Genomic DNA, 19,239 nt, shown 5'->3' on the forward strand with positions numbered 1-19,239 from the left:
AAGTGAGGGCCATCAAAATAGTGTAGACAAAAGGTGCTGAGTCTGAGTCAGGCAAGAATAGTGGTGCTAAAGGAGGGAGAGACACCAGATATTTGAAACACAGCAGTAAATCCACCAAGGACCACACACCCACCAGCCTAGCTCCAGCCTCTACCTCAGAAAGGTCTGGATACCCACCAGTTCCCCCCACCCCCACCCCCGAGTCAAGCATCCACATACTGCTCATCTCAAATAGCTTTATTTCCCCAGTGTGGGGAAGCTGTGAATAGGGTCTGTGGTCCCTGTAATTCCAAGGGCCCTCCAGCCTCCTCCTGCTGTGGCAGGCCCTCAAGGAGGCCGGTGCTAGGCCTCAGAATTCGATCCTCCCAGAGAAGAAATGGTCCTGGGAGAATCCCGGTCTGCTGTGGTGTGTATGGATGACGCTCCAGAAGGTGGTCCCAACAGCTGACCAGGTATAGTTCAGGAGCATGAGGTCCACCTCAAGGACAAGGCCGCTAGGTGCACAAGTAGAGTCCAGCTGGGCCTCACTCTAGGAGCAAATCTCCCTATGGGGGTTACTCATTGAAGACCAGCAGCACTCAGTCTGGAGGGAAGAGAGAAGAGTGGGTAATAAAAACCATGCAGAACCATAGGAACAGAGGCCAAAGACGCACTGGTAGGCCCTACACACTGACCTGTGGGCCCAGTTGGGGGTGGTGGCCCTCCTGGTGGCAGCAAGGCAGAACGGCTCAGGGCCTCGGCCACCCAATCCAGAACCCGATTACAGTGTTGGACCTGGGGAACAGGAAAGAATCAAGATAGGAGAGGGGAACCCCGGTGCTCCCAACCCTGCCACAGCCCCCCAGCTGGACTAAGTCCTCACCTCCCGCTCCAGCCCTTTCAGACGTCGCTCATACTCCCGGAGCTGTCCCAGCTGCTTCAACGCCGTGTCCACTCTAAAAAGGGAGACCTCTGGGCAGGTGGCAACCAACCCAGAGACCCGGCCCCTCATGCTCCACTTCTGCCCAGGCTCATTACAGGCCCCGCCCCACTCAGGGATCCACCCCAGGCCAGAAGCCCCGCCCCACTCAGGCCCCGCCCTCACTTCTGCGACGTGCGCTTGAGTCGCTCAGAATCACTCTCCCGTTTGTCCCGTGCTTGTGCCAGAAGATAATTTTCCTTGTGCACAGATTCCCATGTCATTAGCTCCTGCTCAGCTTCTTTGGAGAGGTGGACACCTGGAGGGCGGAGTCCTGGTGAGTCAAACGGCCACGCCCCTTCCCATGCCCCGCCCCTAGCCCCTCAGCAAGGTCTCTAGACCCCGCCCCTGGACCTCCCTCTTAGAGCAGCCTCGCCCTCACACCTGAGCCACGCCCACAAGTCTTTCTGGGCGTCCCGCCTTCCCATGTTTATGTTTCTCTCTAAATTTCCCCCCCCCTCGCCCCCCGTAGGACAAGCCCTGTTCTCACGGAAATGCTCGAGGACCGGGGTTGAGGGCAAGTTGGTCCAGCGACGCCTGCACAGTCGCCTGATGAGGAGGCGCACGTGGGAGATGACGATAAGGGGCGGGGCCAGTGCAGGCCGAGAGTGGAATTCCCGGATGAGGCTATAGCGCTGTGCCTTCCAGTAGAGGTCGCTGTTGCCTTGTACTTTGCCAAATGTGTAGCTGCAGAAGCCAGAGGTCAAGGGTTACCTGGGGTCATGGTCCAGTCAAGGACAAGGAATCAAGATTAGATATCGGGCAACTTCTGTTCAACATCCAAGGCAGCAGGTAGATGTCAAGGTCAATAAACTCAAGTGTCAGAGTTCAAGTTGGAGACAAGTCATTGAAAAAAGGACTGGACCAGGGCTCAGAAGTCAGCCTGCATAAAAGTAACTAAAATCAGAAACAAAATGTAAACACCACTATCCACGTCCAAGAAATAAAAAGCAATGCAAGGGAATGTATGTTAAATTAGATAATTTAGATGAAATGGACAAATTCCTAGAAACACATAAATTACCTAAACTGACTCAAAAAGAAGTAGAAACTCTCAAATAACTTATAAGTAAAGACACTGAATTACTAATCAAAAATTGTCATTGGGCACAGTGACCCATGCATATAATCGCAGCAGCTCAGGAGGCTAAGGCAGGAGGATTGCAAATTCAAAGCCAGCCTCAGCAATTTAGTTGAGGCTCTAAGCAACTTCATGAGACCCTGTCTTAAAATAAAAAATAAAAATGTTTTGGGGGCTGGGGTTGTTGCTTAGTGATAGAGCACTTTCCTAGAATGTGTAAGGCACTAGGTTTGATTCTCAGCATCGCATATAAATAGATAAAATAAAGTCCATTGACAACTAAAAAATTTTTATTAAAAAGGGGTTGAGGATGTGGCTCAGTGGTTAAGCACCTCTGGGTTCAATCTCCAGTACAAAAAAATAAAAATAATATATATATTTTTTCTAGTCAGGCACGGTGATGCTGGCCTGGAATTCCAGGCTACTCTGGAGGCTGTAGCAGAAGAAACTCAAATTCAAAGCCAATCTAAGGGATTAAGCGAGACTGTTTCAGAATTTTTTTAAAAAGCAATTATATCACCTCATGACATTGTAGCCATTTTCGGTCATGGAAGTACACTCCACTCTTTGATGCTCACACAATGGAGAAATCACCTAACAAAACATTTCTCAGAACATATCCCCACTGTTAAGTGACACACAATGAAAATCCAAGAATCCTGAGAAAGCTCCCAGAACTAATATATGAATCCATTCAAGTAACAGTTTCAAGGTACAAGAATATACAAAAATAAGTTGTTTCTTACACCTGCAATGAATAATCTCCAATGAATATTAAGAAAGCAATTCCATTTACAATACCAGCTTTAAAAATTAAGCACCTAGGAAGAAAGTTAACCAAAAAGGTTAAAGATTTGCACACCAAAAATTACAAAATATTACTGAAAAATTTTTTAAAAGACCTAAATAAATGGGAAGGCATCCTGCACTCATGAGTAGGAAGAGTTGATATTGTTAACGAATCAGTGCTACCCCAAGCAATCTGCAGATTCAATGAAAATTCCAACTTTTTTGTAGACTCAGAAAAATCCTATCCTCAAGGTCATTTGGATAGCCAAAATAATCTGGGGGGGGGGAGTCAGAGGACTCACCTTCTCAATTTCAAAATATGCTACGAAACTACAGTGATCCAAACAGGGTGGTACTGGCATAAGGACCGTCATAGAGACTAATGGACTAAAAGTCCATAAGTAAACCAACAAATCAATAAATGTTATAGGTAGAATGTAGCTCTCAAAAAAAGATATGTTTAATTCCTAACCCTACTACCTCAGAATATGACTTTATTTGGAAATACGGTTTTTGCAGAGGTGATCAAGTTAAAATGAGGTCACTAATCCAATACAATTATCATTAAATGGGGAAATTTGGACACAGACTCTTGGAGAAAATGAAGCAGAGATTTCAATGATGCATCTACAAGTCTACGATGGCCAACAAACCACCAAAACCAGGGGAGAGGTGTGGCATGGATTCTCCCTCCCAGCCCTCAGAAGGAGCCAACTCTGTTGACACCTTCTTGTTTTGTACTTCTAGCCTCCAGGACTGAGAGACAATAAATTTCCACTATTTAAAGATACCTGGGTCTGGTTAGGTTATTACAACTGCCCTGGGAAACAAATACAATGGCCAGCTGATTTTTAACAAGGATGCAAAGTCTAGTTCAATAGAGATGAGTAGATTTCCCCATGCACAAAGAATGAAGTTGGGCCTTTACCTTACACCATATACAAAAATTAACTCAAAATGGACCAACAATTTAAATATTAAGGGCCAAAACCAGAAAACTCATAGAGGAAAACACAGAAGTAAACATTCATGACTTAGGCTTTGGAAAAAGGCCTGATACCAAAACCACAAGCAACAAAAGAAAAACAGATAAATGGGACTTCATCAAAATTAGAAGCTTTTATATATCATAAGATGTTATCAGGAAAATGAAAACTAACTAAATGAAAACATTAACTACAACTTATAAATAGGAAAGGAATTTAATATCTAGAATGTGTGAAGAACTGCTACAACTCAACTACAGAAGACAAGCAACCAATTTAAAAATGGGCAAATAATGTGAGTATCCTTTTTTTCCCAAAGATATACAAATGGCCAACAAGAATCATAAATCAACAATCAACATCAACAATCCTTAAAGAAATGCAAATCAAATCACAATGAGACATCTCTTTTTAACCACTAGGATGACTATATTTTTGTAAAGAAAAGAAAATAACAAGTGTTGACAAGGATGTGAAGAAATGAGAAAACTCATCCACTGCCAGTAGGAGTGTGAAATGGTGCAACTATTATGGAAAAATGGCTTGGTGGTTCCTCACAAAGCTGAACAGAATACAATGTGATCCAGCAATTCCAATTCTAGATATACACCCGAAAGAAACAAAAATAAGGACTCACACTGATAGTTGCATGCCTATGTTTGTTGGAGCATCATTCACCATAGCCAAAAGATGGAAACAACCTAAATTTCTATCATAGATGAACAGGTAAACAAAATGTGCATGTATGTACCAGAGAATACTCTTCAGTATGAAGAAATGAAGGTCTGACATATGCTACAACATGAATGTAACCTGGAAAACATTATGCTAAGTGAAATAAGCCAGACACACAGGATAAATATCATATAATTCCACTCTTATGAAACACCTAGAATAGGCCAGTCCATCTGAAAATTGATTTGAGGTTACCAAGGGCTAGGGGGAGGGGAAACACTTTCTGCTTGGGTGACGAAAATGTTTTGTATGGTGGTGATGGTTGCAGAACACAGTGAATGTAATTAATATCACTGAATCCTACACTTACAAATGGTAAAAATGGCCAATTTTATCTCTGTTTAGCCACAATATTAAAAAAAAAAAATTCACCCTGGGCTCAGGGCGAGAATCAATCGAAAGTCAAGTCAGGAACAGGGTCTGGCTGGGTTTAGAGACAGGCCAGCATCAGATTTAAGTCAAACTATAAAATTTTTTAGAGAATCATAAATCAAGATAGGGTCAACAAGGGTGGGCTGGGTGGGCTCGGGTCAGAGAGCAAGGGGCCTCACCTGAACATGGCGATGAGCAAATTGAGCAGCAGGATGTTGGCCACCAGCAGGAAGATGATGAGCAGCAGCACCACCAGCCAGTTGGCATACAGCGAGACGCAGGAGCCGGCCTGCATCCCGGGTGGGCGCGCCCAGGCACCCTGCTCCGACGAGCAGTTGATGTGCTCCATGAGGGCCACTGTGGAGGAGACGCGCAGAGATGGGACAGAGGGACACAGCTGTAAGAAGGCGGAGCTCCGGAAGGGATGGGGTGGGCCGAGGCCCAGGGACGGAGCTAGGAAAGACGGGAGCAAGGGGGACGGAGACCCAGAGGGAGGGTGCCAGGGCCCTCCCTACCGTCCATGTCCTCCTGGGGTATCTGCCCGAAGATCTGCAGGTAGGGCCGGTAGAAGACCCGGCGCAGGATATTCGGGAGGTCACGGTCCCGAGGCCTCAGGAGCCCCTCCGTGGCCACGCCATAGGCAACCAGCCAGACACCAAGAAAGAAGAGGAAGAAGAACACGTCCTTCATCTGCGGGCAGAGGGAGAGAGAGACTGCCGAGTCTGGCCCCGCCCCGCCCTCGAGGCCACGCCCCCCGAGCCTGCCCCTCCTCCAGGTGCCCAGGCCTCCCTGGCTCCACCCCTTTCCTCCTCCGGCCACGCCCACTCCAGCCCCGCCCCTCCCTCGGCGCTGCCCTCACCATCTTGCTCACGATGACGATCTTGGGCCCCAGTTGTTTGTTCACCGTGAAGATGTGCAACAGGCGCAGCGTGAAGACCATGAAATCCAGGCAGAGGACCGTGCGGCCCAGGTCGTAGAGGCCTGGAGTCAGCCTGGGGTGTGGGGAGACGGGTCAGTGCTCACTCGAGGGTCACAGCGCACCCTGGAAAATGAGTCTTCCCAACACCCTGCCGAAGAGGCGAAGAGGGCCGAGGCCTTCACAGGGCCTCTCTTTCACCAGGGCTTACTGGAACTTACTCAGTGCCAAGTTGGACCACACAAGACACTAGCACCACTAAATATGGCTGAATGAACAGCTGCCTTAGCAAAAGCCCAACAGTCCCTGTAAAAATCGAGTTGGCAAAACTACTGAAATATCTGTCCAACTCATAAAAGGCAAAATATAGAGAGATCCTGCAAAACAGTAAGAAGACAAGCAACCTAATAGGAAACTGGAAAAAGGATAACCACATACACTCAATTCACAGAGGAAGCTTAAAGGGCCAACAAACACCAAGCATTCTCATGGGGGGGAAATAAAAACTACATCCCTAGCTTGCATTATCATGCACTTAAACTTTGGATAGATTAAACCCAGAGTAAAAAGCAAAAATTAAAATTTTCAGAAGAAAATATAGAACTGCTTCATGAATTAGGTAGGATAGAATGTCATATGAAGAAAGTCTTCTGTAAAAATCACAATAAGAAGCTGGGTGCAGTGGCTTCTTGGGAGGCTGAGGCAGGAGGTTGATAAGTTTGAGGCCAGCCGACACAAGTTTGAGGCCTTTCTAGTGAAGAAGGAGAGAAGGTGGAGGACTAGAACTAAAGCAGTTAATATCTGATTATGACTTTACACCATCATGAGTAGAAAATGAAAGAGTCTTTGTTGAGAAGCTCTCCAGGTGATTTTTATCTCTTGAACTTCAAAACTTTCATCTCACTGCCTCATGAAAAGAACTAATTTATTCATTAAATTCTGGCAAAGAGCATCCAATTTTGTCTGATCTTTAGCCAAAGATGGCTAAGATCCTATCTTCTGGAATTTGATGTGGATTTACAGAGAATAAGGTATATTTGAAAATACTGACAGAGAAAGACATATTGTAGAGAAAAAGAAAAAGTTGCCAGAAGGATATATAAAATATTGTGTCACTTGTACAAAAGATGTGATGTGTGTCATCCAGGGGAATGAACAGAAAAAGAACAGGCAGGGCGTGCCCCAGACTGTTGTTGGAAGTCACCACTGGGAAAGGAAGAGTGCTTGCCACGACTGGGGCAAACCTTCAGTGTCTGTTGTAGGTCCCTCTTCGTGGCTTTAATCTTGTTCAATGAGGAGGCATCTTTGCATTTCCTTGGCAGCAGACTATATTAAGAAGATAGTTAAAGTTGCTGGAAGATGAGAGGGATGTCATGTGAGGAGTTTATATAGTGTGAGGACAGACCGCACAAGCCACGGTCAGAGCACCATTTGGGGGGAGCTTGAGGAAACACAAAGGAAGGGCCCAGAAGCTTCCAGAGACAGGAACAGTAAGCTGAGGTCTAAAGGAAGTGTAGGAGTTGGCAAAGGAGAAGAAGGGGAGTGTAGAAGGAAAACAGCTTACACCAAGACCCAAGTACAAGACAGCTGTTTTTGAGGATATTTTGACCTGTGTTTGGGCACCACAGAGTGTGATCTGGAAACTATGGAAGAAATGAGCCAACATTATGCAGCCCAGTCCCAGCAAGAGAAAATATGGAAAGTGAAGGCCTCACAATTTGGAGACAGCTATGCAGAAAGGGGCAGCCACCAAGCCAGGCGGGGCCAATGGATGACAAGCGGGCCCAAGGTGCTCTGGCTGAAGGGACTCCCAGACACTGTCTGGAACTACTGCCCCCGGAGAATCCCAGAGCAGCGCCCTGGAGGGAGGGGAGGGTCGAGGCCGCCCTGAGCCTGGGCACCCACCTGCAGCCCACGCCCAGGAGGAAGCAGGTGAGCGCCACCAGGTCGCATTGGTTCCAGGAGTCGGCGAGGTAGAGATGCAGGCGGTGGCGCAGAGGGGTCTGGCCGGGCATGGGCCCCCCGCTGGCTAGGCTGCCCCAGCCGCCGCCCAGGCCCTGGCGCAGCTCCTCGCAGAGCAGCGTGAAGGCCCAGAAGTAGAGCAGCAGCTCAGCCGGCCCGGGCGCCTCCGGCTGGAAGTCGAGGAGCAGCACGTGGGCGAAGAGCAGCAGGAACAGCAGGTAGCTGACCACGTTGCCCAGGAAGGCCGTCACCGGTGCCCCCCAGAAGTGGGACCAGCGGCGCAGGCACCTGTGCTGGGCACAACCCCCGCAGCAGCCCCGGGTCCTTCGCTGCTGCTGCCCACCAAGGGGCACCTTCTCAGGGGCGTCCTTGGGCCTGCGGGAGAGAAAAGGGAGGAAGCTCCAACCAGATCTCAGCCTTGACCTTCTCCTGATCTATACCCCTCACCTTGCTCAACTGCCCTCTTCACCTGCTCCACTTGGCATCCTGCAAGCTGAAACTAAGGCAAACGCCACCTTCTTGACTTTTGACCCTGGGTCTAACCTGACCTCTGAAATCTCCCTTGATCAAGCCTGCTGACCTCCCCCACCTCGAATTCTAATTTCTGACCCCTGCCTGGCTTTGGACTCTGTTCTTTCACTTCACAATCCCTGACCTTGGATCATCTACCTGACTCCCAAAATGACCTGTGACCCCCTGACTTTCATGATTGGATCCCCAGGTTTAACCCCCCAAGTCCCTAAATATTAACCCCTGCCCCACAAATTCCCATAGGAGATTATCTTCCCTATATCTGATAAGCGGCCACACAACCATACTAGACCCTGAATTCTGGCCTTGGGGTCTTCTCAGACCTCTGACTTTTCTCACCTGAGCTCTGATCCTCTCTCCCAATTTCATTCTGCCTCTTTCTTCTGACCCCAAATCAGAAGCACCCAAATGAACAGTACTGCTAATGGGCAATTCAAAAGCTAAAAGGAGAACTGAGGTTGTGGCTCAGCAGTAGAGCCCTCGCCTAGCATGTGTGAGGCTCTGGGTTCAATCCTTAGTACCACATAAAAATAAATAAATAAAATAAAGGAAAGAGAGAGAGAGAGAAAAAAAAAAGCTAACAAATGGAATTGGAGAGATGTCCTTTCTTTAAAAATTGAGCAGAGGGCTAGGGACGTAGATCAGTGGTAGAGTGCTTGACTAGCATGCAGGAATCCCTGGGTCCATCTCCAGCACAATGAAATAATAGTAATAATAATAATAGTCATAGTTATAAATTATTATAATAATAGTAAATTATTATTATTATTAAAATACTGAGCAAAAAGACAGTAGTCCAAAAGTGGGCACAACCCAAATGTCATTAACTGATGAATGGATAAATAAAGAGGTCTGTCCATACAGGGGACAATTATACAGCACTAAAAAAGAACAAAGCACTGATACACGCTATCACATGAAGAAATCTTGAAAATCAGTCATAAAAGACCATATGACTCCACCTCTACCCAACCTTATTCAATGGTCCGGATGTTTATCTTAGTTTTTCTTTTCTATCATGATGAACAGTTTGTATTCTTTGTATACAGTCTCACAAAACTATACATACACAATCACATGTCACTTAACAACAGGGACACATTCTGAGAAATGCATTCTTATGTGATTTCATCACTGTGCAAATATCAGCGTGCACGTACACAAACTAAGACAACTCAGGACTGCCCACGGGGTAGGCAGACATCCTGCCCCTGAACTAGACCTCCAGACCCACAGGGCCCGATTTTAAATGCCTTCCTGGGTACCACTACACAGTGACTAAAAGCAAGAGCCGTGATGTCAGAGAAAGTTGGTGAAATTCCTAAATAAACCAATTCCATAGGAGCTGAGGCTGCGGCTTAGCGGTAGAGCGCTCGCCTAGCATGTTCGAAGCCCAGGTTCGATCATCAGCACCACATAAAAATGAATAAATAAAATTAAAGGTATTGTGTCTATTTCAGCTAAAAAAAATATTAAAAAAAAACCAGTTCCACATGATTCCACTTGGTTTTGAGGAATGGAAGCACCTGTGGCACGAGATAAATAACCTCTAATGATGACTTGATGACTAGTGAGATGGGCCCAGGGATTCCTGCACAGCCAAATCTTGAGCCAAGTCTTGAAGTTGACATTTTAGAAATTTCTTCAGTGTCTTCAGTGGCTCACTGAAACCTTTATTATTTCCCCAAGTTCCAGTTACCACCTCTGCCCTTGCTCTTGCTCCCAACCCCTGGTGGGACACAGAAGCTACCCATACCTGTCCTGAGACTTCCCAGGGTACCCCCACCTCCCACTGCCCTGGGACTGTCACTCACCCAACGGGCCCTTCCCCGTTAACGCCCGCACCCATGTCTAAGTCTGGGTCCTTCTGTGTGGACTCCTCTTCTGAATTCCTGGCATGAAGAGAAGCAGCAAGTGAGGAATGGAGGGGGAGAGGTCTCCCAAAAGACTCCAATTTCTTCACCCAAAGACACTGCAGGGAGACAGCAGCTGGCCTGCTGCAGTCACCCCAAAGGGGCCTTCCCCAGGAACCACAGCCAGAAGCAAAGAGACACTGCACAGCACCCCACAAAGCTCACCTTCCAGAGTACTCCCTCCAGGAGAGGAGAGTCTCTTGCCCCGCATAGGGACACACTGGGTGGACCAAGTAAGAAAGTGGGCAGGCGTTAGCAGGAAGGAGCAGCCAAGCACCCCACTGCCAGCCTCACCCCGGGGACTGACCTGAAGGTGATGAGGTTGGCGTAGATGAGTGGGGGGCAGAAGAAGGCGAGAACCAGGGCCCAGATGGGTGTGGTGCTGTCCATCTCCCCCCACCACTTCTGCGTCAGCAGGGACTGTGGGGCGTGGGGAGGATTAGGAGCCTGAATCTCCCCGGAGCCCCTTCCCTAAGAGGCCCCACGGCCTGGGTCACAGCTCCACAGCACAGAGCAGGTTCCCAACGTGGAGGCCATAACTGTCTGGGGTGGTGGAAGCCGTCCACGTGGAAGAGCCTCGGGTTTGGGCTAGCAGAGATTAGCAGCCATATTTCTTACACTCTGCACTGGACGCTGGGCTAAGCCCTTTCCCTAGATGAGCGCACTTCACCCTGGCCACACCCGCAATGGGATGGTCCTAGTATTTTCTCCTTTCCCCACCAGACGCGGACAGGATAAGGAAATGGCCCAAGGAGACGTAATCAGCAAGTGGTAGGTCTGGCACCGGAGTTTCACCAGAATTCAAAACAAAGGACTGGGTTTACCCCCAGGTGCAGATGGGACTCGCTGCTGGGTGGGCAGAACTTTCGGCATTAGGGATGGGAACTTCGGAGCTCCAGTCCGATTTAATTTAAGGATGCAGAGAAAGTTTTCAAAATGTCTGATTGTCAGGGCTGGAGAGGCTGCGGGCGGGGCAGGCAGGCTGCCAAGGGGAGAGTTTCGTACTCCAAGGGCGGGACTTCTGAAACCAAAGTTCGACCAGGTCAAAAACACCAGGAAACTGTCCGGTGAGGTCGTTCTACTTGCTGGAGACCAGAACCAGGCCCTCTTAAGGAAGTGGGAAGCACTTTCTGCCTGTGAGCCACTTCCGCCTGTGAGAGGAGGAGCCTCCCACTGCAGCCAAGGGCGACCCCTAGGCCACCGTGGGAAGGCTGGCTCTCTGCGGCAGCGCGGGGCTTCCTACGGGAGGAGAGCAGAGCAAGGCTTTCTCGGGGAGGAGCTGCTCCCAAGGGCAGGGCACAACCCAGTAGTCCCCGGAGTCCTGCTCACCTGCACCCCATCCTGGGCAAAGAAGGCCCGGGCATCGGCCTGCATGGCAAGCTGGAGGCAGGTGGCGTCCCCCCACAGCGGGCAGCGGCGCAGCAGGAGGCGGGCAGCCCTGTCTTCGCTGCTGCGGTAGCACGCGCCGAAGAGATCTGCGGGGTCCGCGGAGAAGCAGGGGTGAGAGGAGGCGGGAGATGCTCGGCCCCTTCCCGCGTAGCCCGGGTCCCTGCTCCCAGGCGCGTGGCCCACACACCGACGGCCATGCCCTCGAACTTGACCGCCAAGTCCTTCCGCCGCGCCACCTCCTCCGCCTCAGGTTCCAGCCGGGCCATCACCCGGAGCAGCAAACAGGCCCCCAGGGCCGAGGCCACAGCGTTGGTGCCCTGCAGAGGCAGAGAAAGGGGGCCCGGCTGGGGTCACGGGGTGGAGTGAAGTTCAGGGGAGGGGGCAAAGAAAGCCAGTCGCCGAGGAAGGGACAGAGTCAGAGGTCAGAAACCGACTGAGTTCATCAGCGGCCAAGGATCGGTGAGCCTCATGTGGACAAACACTGCGTGATTCCACGGAGACGAGGTCCCTGGAGAGACTGGCCACTCTCAGAGACGGAAATAGAACGGGGGTTGCCGGGAGCTGGGGGGAAAGGGGGAGTTTTTATTTCAAAGGTACAGAGTTCAGTTGGGGGAGAAGAAAAAGTTCTTGAAAGATCATGCGATGGGGCTGGGGTTGTGGCTCAGCGGCAGAGTGCTCATCTAACATGTGTGAGGCCCTGGGTTCGATCCTCGGCACCACGTAAAAATAAATAAAACTATGATGTATGTGAAGTCCCTGCCCTCTCCAGAGAATGTATAAAACTGCTGCAAACCCTGGGCTCGGGGCCTCTTAGCGTCACCAGTTGCTTTGTGTGTGTGCGCGCGGAGGACCGAGCTAGCTCACAATAAACACCTCTTTGCTACTTAAAATAAATAAATACATAAATAATAAAGGTATTGTGTCCAAGTACACCTAAAAAATATTTTAAAAAAAAATCATGCGATGGTGACTCAATAACGTGAACACTGCTCAAATGTATACTTAAACATGTTAAAATAGTAAACTTTTATATATATATATTTTATATATATATATATATATATATATATATATATATATATATTGGAGGGGGTACTGGGGGTTGAACTAAAGCCCTCTCACACATACTAAGCAAGCACTCAACTCCTGAGCTACATCCCCAGCCTTTAAAAAAAAAAAAAAAAAGGGATGTGGCTCAAGCAGTAACACGCTCGCCTGGCATGCGCAGGGCGCTGGGTTCAATCCTCAGCAACACATAAAAATAAAATAAAGATGTTGTATCCACTGAAAAATAAAATTAAAAAAATTCTCTCTCCTTTAATATATATATATTTTAGTTGGACACAATACCTTTATCTTATTTATTTTAATGTGGTGCTGAGGATAGAACCCAGGGCCTCACACGTGCTAGGCGAGTGCTCTACTACTGAGCCACAACCCCAGACCATCCCCAGCTCTTTTTAAATTTTATTTTTGAGGCAGGTTCTTGCTTAAATTGCCCAGGCTGCTCTAGAACTGCTCCTGTCTCAGCTTCCTGAGTAGCTGGGATGACAGGTGTGCACCCCTGCTTCTGGCTATATTTTTTAAAACAGAAAATAACAAGCATTGATAAGGATGTAGAGAAAACTGAACCACTGTACATTGCTGGTCTGAACGTACAACCACTGTGGAAGTCTGGCAGTTCCTCAAAAAGTTCAACAGTTACTCTAGCCCCAGCAATGGCTCTTCTAGCTACAGACCCAGAAGAGCTGAAGACATGCATTGAAACAAAACTTGTGCATGAAGGTTCATAGCAACATTATTCTTAATAGCCAAAAAGCAGGATAACTGGACTGGATGTGAGATAGGAATTCAGGATGAAGAGAGAGAGAGAGAGAGAGAGAGAGAGAGAGATATGAATTTTAAAGGAAATGACCACAAGCCATTAAAATGCAGAAAGCACAGTTGTAACTCTTCAAGCACCTACACTTGTAAAATGAGGGAAATGCTCAAGCAAAGGAAAAACTGGCCCCAAATTGTGGAGCTCCACCCTGCCTCCACCTCTGACCTGGCCCCTAGTACTGCCCTCTACAGATGTTGACCCCCACACCAGCAGGTGCAGTCTCTCCCCTTGGAGGTGGCCCGAATTCTCCCCTCAGTGCTTATTCCTTGCTTTCCCCCAAAGGGGAAAAAAATCTCTCTTTTGAGACTGTCCCCATTCTCCTTTGAATGTGTGTCTGCTTCCTGAATAAACCTCTATCTATGCCTTGACTGGTACATGCTGAAATTCTTTTCCGTCACATATGCCAAGAACCCCACTAGTCCTGAGTTGAGTTCCCCCTTCTCTCCAGGAACTCCACAGACCCTTCTTCAGAGTCATCTCTTCTCCAGCAGCAGAAGGATGGCTTATCCTTATAAGGAATGTTATTTAGCCATAAAAAGGACCAAAGCACTGACAACTGCTATGACATTGATGGGCTTTTAAAATAGTATGCTGAGTTGGGTGTGGTGGCGCATGCCTGTAATCCCAGGGACGTGGAAGGCTGAGGCAAGAGGATCACCAGTTTCAGGCCAGTCTGAGCAATTAGCAAGACTGTCTCAAAATAAAAATTTAAAAAAGGCCTGGGACATGGTTCGGTGGTTAAGCACCCCTGGGTTCAATCCCCAGTACTCCCCCCAAAAAAGAAAATAGTATGCTGAGTGAAAGAAGACAGTCATAAAAGGTCACCTAGTATATGATTCCATGTATATGAAATATACAAAATAGTCAAATGCATAGAGACAGAAAGCATATCAGCAGTTGCCAGAGAGTGGGCAAGGAAGGGACAGGAATGTGGAGAGATCGCTTAGTGAGTTCGAGGTTTCTATGTGAGGTGTTTAAAAAGGGCAGACGTAGGTAGTGGTGGATACCCAACTTTGTGAGTATACTAAGTGTCACTAAATTGCACACTTTTTTTTTAATGTGGTGCTGCGGATTGAAGCCAGTGTCTCACAATGCAAGGCACATGCTCTACCAACTAACTACAACCCCAGCCTCACGTGCACACTTTTAAATGACTTATGTGGTGAATTTTATGTTATGTGAATGTTATCTCCATTAAAATAAAAGTATTTGAATTTAAAAATTTGTGCCAATGACCTGAAGGGTTCAAACAGCCCACTACTGAAGGGGCCCCTGTCAAGATTGCTTCTATGACCTTGGGGCCTCTTCCAGCACTGACTCTTTGGGTTGTTGTTTGAGCTTCTGGAGCATCTCTAACCCACCCCCCCCCACCCCACACCCCCGCTCTAGTCTGGGCCTCACCATGGCGGCCTGGAGAACCCACCTTCCTTCCTTGCCTCTAGTTGTCCCCTTTCACTGGCAGCTACAATGACACAGCTACTCCACAGGTGGAACTCTGCCTAAATGACTCCCTGCCCCACAGGACCATGCCTAGTCTTCCATAGGCAACAGTTTGGAAAGAATAGGTTGAGTTACATGTGTGAACATGGAAAATTCCCAATATATGTTGTTCATGGAGAAAAAAGTTATGAAAAGTTCATGAGAAAAAAAAAGACAGGGCTGGGGATGTGGTTCAAGTGGTAGCACACTCGCCTGGCATGCCTGAGGCACTGGGTTCGATTCTCAGCACCACATAAAAATAAAATAAAGATATTGTGCCCACCTAAAACTAAGAAAAATATTTTTTTAAAAAAAGAAGACAAAGTCGTTGGAGTCATGTAGCTGAGGCAGAGCACGGAATGTGGGTCAGGTGATATCAGAGGTCAGGGCATCGTAGAGGGGTCCTTGGTGTCCCCAAGGCATAAAGGACAGAAATGTAGGAGAGTAGGATCCCAGAAGAGAGTTGGCACTCACCTTCTCCCAGAAGTACATGGCCATCTGGGCTCTGTTCAGCAGCAGCGCCCAGAGGAGCAGGTCGCTCCAGGGAGCCTGCCCAAAGGCAGCGTCCATCAAAGGTTCCAAGGTGGCCCAGTCCGAGAGCAGACAAGCCTGCAATCAAATCAAAGGGAGGCCTGCCAAGACTGGCCTATGGGAACCACTACCAGCTCCCCCTCGGCCCCGCCCCCTGGGGTTGGCCGCACCCCCTTGCTCAGGCCACACCCCTCCCAGAAGTAGCCCCACCCTCCTTTTGCCCTGAGCCTCTCCGGGTCCTTACACTCTCCCTGCAGCCCTGGCCGGTGTGGGGGTCCCGGACGTCAGTGGAGGGGTACCTCGGGGCGCACGTCTCTCCCAGCAGTGTCCTCAGCACATGGCCTACATTGGGCGGCCGGAGCTCCGCAGAACCCCCTTTTAAAGACTGGCCTTTGGTGCCCGACCAGTGGGACGCCTGGTCCAGGAGACTTCGGATGAGGGAGTGAGGGGGCGCTGCGCTGTACAGCTGCGCCAGGCGTATCGGGGTCAGGAAGTGGCCCAGGCTGAGGCCGTGGGAGATGAGCAAGCGCACAAACTCGGGCCGGTCATTCAGCAGGGCGTCCATGAGGGACGCCTCCAGGTGGAAGGACTGTGGGGCGGGGCGAAGAGGGGAAGAGATGGGTCAAGGGAGCTCAGAGGTTAAGGGCAAGAGATGGGGATATGGTGCAGTGAGTGACGATGGATGGGAACAGAGGAACACCCCCAGAGGATGGACAGTGAATGGAAGGCAGGACCAGGTGGCCAAGAAGTCGGGGAGGGAAACAGTGCACCTCTTTTGCCAGAATCCCCAGCCCTGACCCCTCACCCGCCACTGGATGTCCCCCCGGAAGAGTTCACTCTGGGCAATGTCCACCCGATTCCAAGCCACAGCCAGACGCAGCTCGTCAAGGTAAGCTGAGGCCTCAGAGGTCCCACAGGCTGGAAAGACGACAAGGAGAGGGGACGGAAGTCAGGGGAGGGGTGGGTTGGCTGCTCTGAGCTGTCTGGCGCCCCAGCTCTGGGTGTGGAGGAGCTGCTGGGTAGGCTGGGGCCTTAAGCCATCAGGCTGTTAGCAGATAAGGCCCTTGGGACCAGGGCCTGAGCACAGAGCACAGGTTCAGAACCTCCAGGAAGAAGAAAGAAAAAACCCCTTATTTATTTAACATTTGTTAAGGTAGGTAATCAATCAGGCAAATGGGAGCCACAGAGAGAAATCAGATCATACCTGCCCCTAAAGCTCATCTACTGGGGAGGTGTAGGACTCACAGCCTTCCCAGCATGCCTGGGCCCCTGGCCATGGCATAGGAAATACCTAGGGCCCACAGGTGGCTACCCACCAAGACCTGGAGTGGCCTGAGAGCCCCCAGAAGCTGGGCACTGAGGAGGACTTGGGAGGCTGCTAGGATCTGGAGGTGTGCTTCTATTGGGGAGAGGACACCCCAGGCCTCAGGAGCTGCGTGAGTGATGGCCTGGGTGCAGGACATGGGGCCTGACTCCACATGGGAGGCTTCTCATTTCTGAAACGTGCAGTATCTTGTGAAATGGCAGAAAATGAAGCTGGAAAAGGAATCTGAACATAGACTGACTCGAGTTTCCTCAATTTCAAGAGAAGAAAATAAGATGTTTTACAAGATGCTGCTTTACAAATTCCACCTGAACCTGGTGTCATTGGTCACAAGAACCTCCCTGGTCCCTTTGTGCTTACGGAACTCAGCATCTATCCTGAAGCCCATGTTCCGGCGGGCCCACCGAGGCAGCGAGGCCGACCCCAGGACCTGCGCCTGTCCCTTCCGCCCCCTGTATCCCACAGCCCATCCACCCCCCAGGACCGTCTCCAACCCGGGCTCTGTCTCCTGGGCCTCCATGGTCCCGGCTGCCTCCCCTGGCCCCACCGCAGCCTCCTCCCTGGATCATGGTTGTGTCTCTCCTCTCCACACTGGAGAGGGCCCTTCTGCACACAGATCTGACTCTAGTTCCCGATGGCCTCTCAGGACAAAGTCCCAGCCCCTCAGCCTGGCATTTGAGGTCCCAGGTGGTGGGGCCCCGCCACCTCACTGGCCTTGCTCCCAACACTCTTTTCCTGCCACATTCCATCCAGCTGAGCCTCTGCCCTCGCCCCAGTGTTGCCCCACACTAGGGACAGAGGCAGACAGACCTGAGTCTTGAAGCATACAGACCCTGGCCACTGTCACTAGTGGATGACCTGGGGCAAGTCACGTCTCTCTCTGAGCCTCATTCCCTTCATCTGCAAGATTGGGGGCACTCTCCTTGCAGGCAGGGGTGAGGATAAAGGGCAAGAGTGGATGCCAACTGCTCTCACGCTGCTCCTGGACCTTCCAGGACTAAAAGGAGCGCTGGTTCCCTTCCCCCTCCCTTCTCACTGAAACCCTGTCCGTTCAACTCTGCCATCCCCGCAGGCAGTTTCCCCAGGGGACAGCCATCACTTCTACCTCTGCAGGCCACAGACACAACCCTGCCCCCTCCACCCACATCTTCCTGAGCAGCTGTGTTTTCTCCCAGGAGATTGCTGAGTTAACTTCTGAACAGTGAATCCGATTTGTTCACTGTCATCCCACATTTAAGGATTTGTTCTCGAAGGAAACAGAACCATATTAAGAGTCCCCATTTGTGAGTCCCCACAGGGGACCCGGCACTGCTCATATGTTGCCCTGGGGCTCATGGATATGCCTACAAGATATTGTCTGCCTTTTTCATAGAGAGAAACTGAGGCTCAGCAAGGGGAAGTCATTCTCTCTCTCTCTCTCTCTCTCTCTCTCTCTCTCTCTCTCTCTCTCTTTCTCTCAATACTGGGGACTGAATCCAAGGGCACTTTGTCATCAAGCCACATCCCCTGCCCTTTTTATTTTTTTTATTTTGAGACAGAGTCTAAGTTGCTAAAGCTGACCTCAAACTTACAATCCTCCTGTCACAGCCTCCCAAATCACTGGGATTACAGGTGTGTACCACAGCACCTGGTGGGAAGTCTCTTTATTAAGGTCTCATAGCAAGGGAAGGCCAACTGGTACTTAAATTCAGTTTTAAACTGATTCCAAAGTCAAAAGCAACTGCTCTTTCTGCTACATCACAAATATCGTGGATGCAACTGGGTTGGGGACCCTCCTCTGTGGAGTTTTTATGTAAAAGAGTATTTTCCCCATAAAATTCTTCTGGAATGAAATATGGCCCTCCCTACCACATCCCCAGAGAGCCCTGGGTACCCTCCTTGCTACTTATCTATCCCACCTCTGCTACTAAGTCCACATTCTACCAACTCTTCAAGGTCCGGTTTAAAGGCCACTTCTCCTTGAGGTTTCTCCCCTGTGACAGCGATTCTTGCCTGTTTTGGTCTTAAATTTTACTTAAAGAGATTGCAGGGCTGGGCAGGTGGCTCTGTGATAGTGCAGTTGCCTAGTTGGGAGAAGCCCTGGTTTCCATGCCCAGCACCACCAAAAAAAAAAAAAAAAATGTGCTCAGACAACCCTACTAGAATAGGATCAGACTCCTTGAGAGCAGAAAATGGACCTCTGTAATCTCTGTCGCCTGGGATGACGTCTGTTGCATGACTGAATGAGCCCCATCCGTTACGTTCCTGTCCTGTGTTCAACATTCAGTCGGCTGAGCTGCCACCTCGGGTGAGACAGCAGGAGTTTCTCACTGAGAGAAAAATGCTCTGGTGCATGTCCTAGCAAAGTGCTTACCGTGGGCTGGAGCAGGAGTGGTGGATGGATGGGGGGAC

The 19,239-nt window shown here is 49.5% G+C and overlaps 1 protein-coding gene across 9 annotated transcripts in view; it reads right to left on the reverse strand.

Annotated features, from left to right (window-relative positions):
- Window positions 1-222: 222 nt before the first annotated feature.
- TRPM4 (transient receptor potential cation channel subfamily M member 4) overlaps window positions 223-19,239 on the reverse strand; it is a 33,893-nt gene continuing 14,876 nt past the window's right edge. For 4 of the 9 annotated variants that reach the window (XM_081273953.1, XM_081273958.1, XM_081273957.1 and 1 more), the window contains 16 exons: window positions 16,330-16,442; window positions 15,769-16,113; window positions 15,468-15,602; window positions 11,820-11,949; window positions 11,573-11,718; window positions 10,551-10,663; window positions 10,145-10,222; window positions 7,743-8,174; window positions 5,781-5,913; window positions 5,437-5,611; window positions 5,101-5,278; window positions 1,449-1,645; window positions 1,085-1,217; window positions 863-935; window positions 675-774; window positions 223-583 (listed from right to left, as the gene is read on the reverse strand). In XM_081273953.1, coding sequence (XP_081130079.1) covers window positions 579-583; window positions 675-774; window positions 863-935; window positions 1,085-1,217; window positions 1,449-1,645; window positions 5,101-5,278; window positions 5,437-5,611; window positions 5,781-5,913; window positions 7,743-8,174; window positions 10,145-10,222; window positions 10,551-10,663; window positions 11,573-11,718; window positions 11,820-11,949; window positions 15,468-15,602; window positions 15,769-16,113; window positions 16,330-16,442 — 2,486 coding nt within the window. In that variant the 3' untranslated portion in view covers window positions 223-578. Of the gene's footprint in view, window positions 584-674; window positions 775-862; window positions 936-1,084; window positions 1,218-1,448; window positions 1,646-1,684; window positions 1,856-5,100; window positions 5,279-5,436; window positions 5,612-5,780; window positions 5,914-7,742; window positions 8,175-10,144; window positions 10,223-10,550; window positions 10,664-11,572; window positions 11,719-11,819; window positions 11,950-15,467; window positions 15,603-15,768; window positions 16,114-16,329; window positions 16,443-19,239 lie in introns of those variants that run through there. The other 5 variants (XM_081273959.1, XM_081273960.1, XM_081273961.1 and 2 more) reach the window with 5 other exon arrangements.

This window comes from Spermophilus citellus (genome assembly GCF_964194105.1).
Source record: "Spermophilus citellus genome assembly, chromosome: 18".
Taxonomy (NCBI): domain Eukaryota; kingdom Metazoa; phylum Chordata; class Mammalia; order Rodentia; family Sciuridae; genus Spermophilus; species Spermophilus citellus.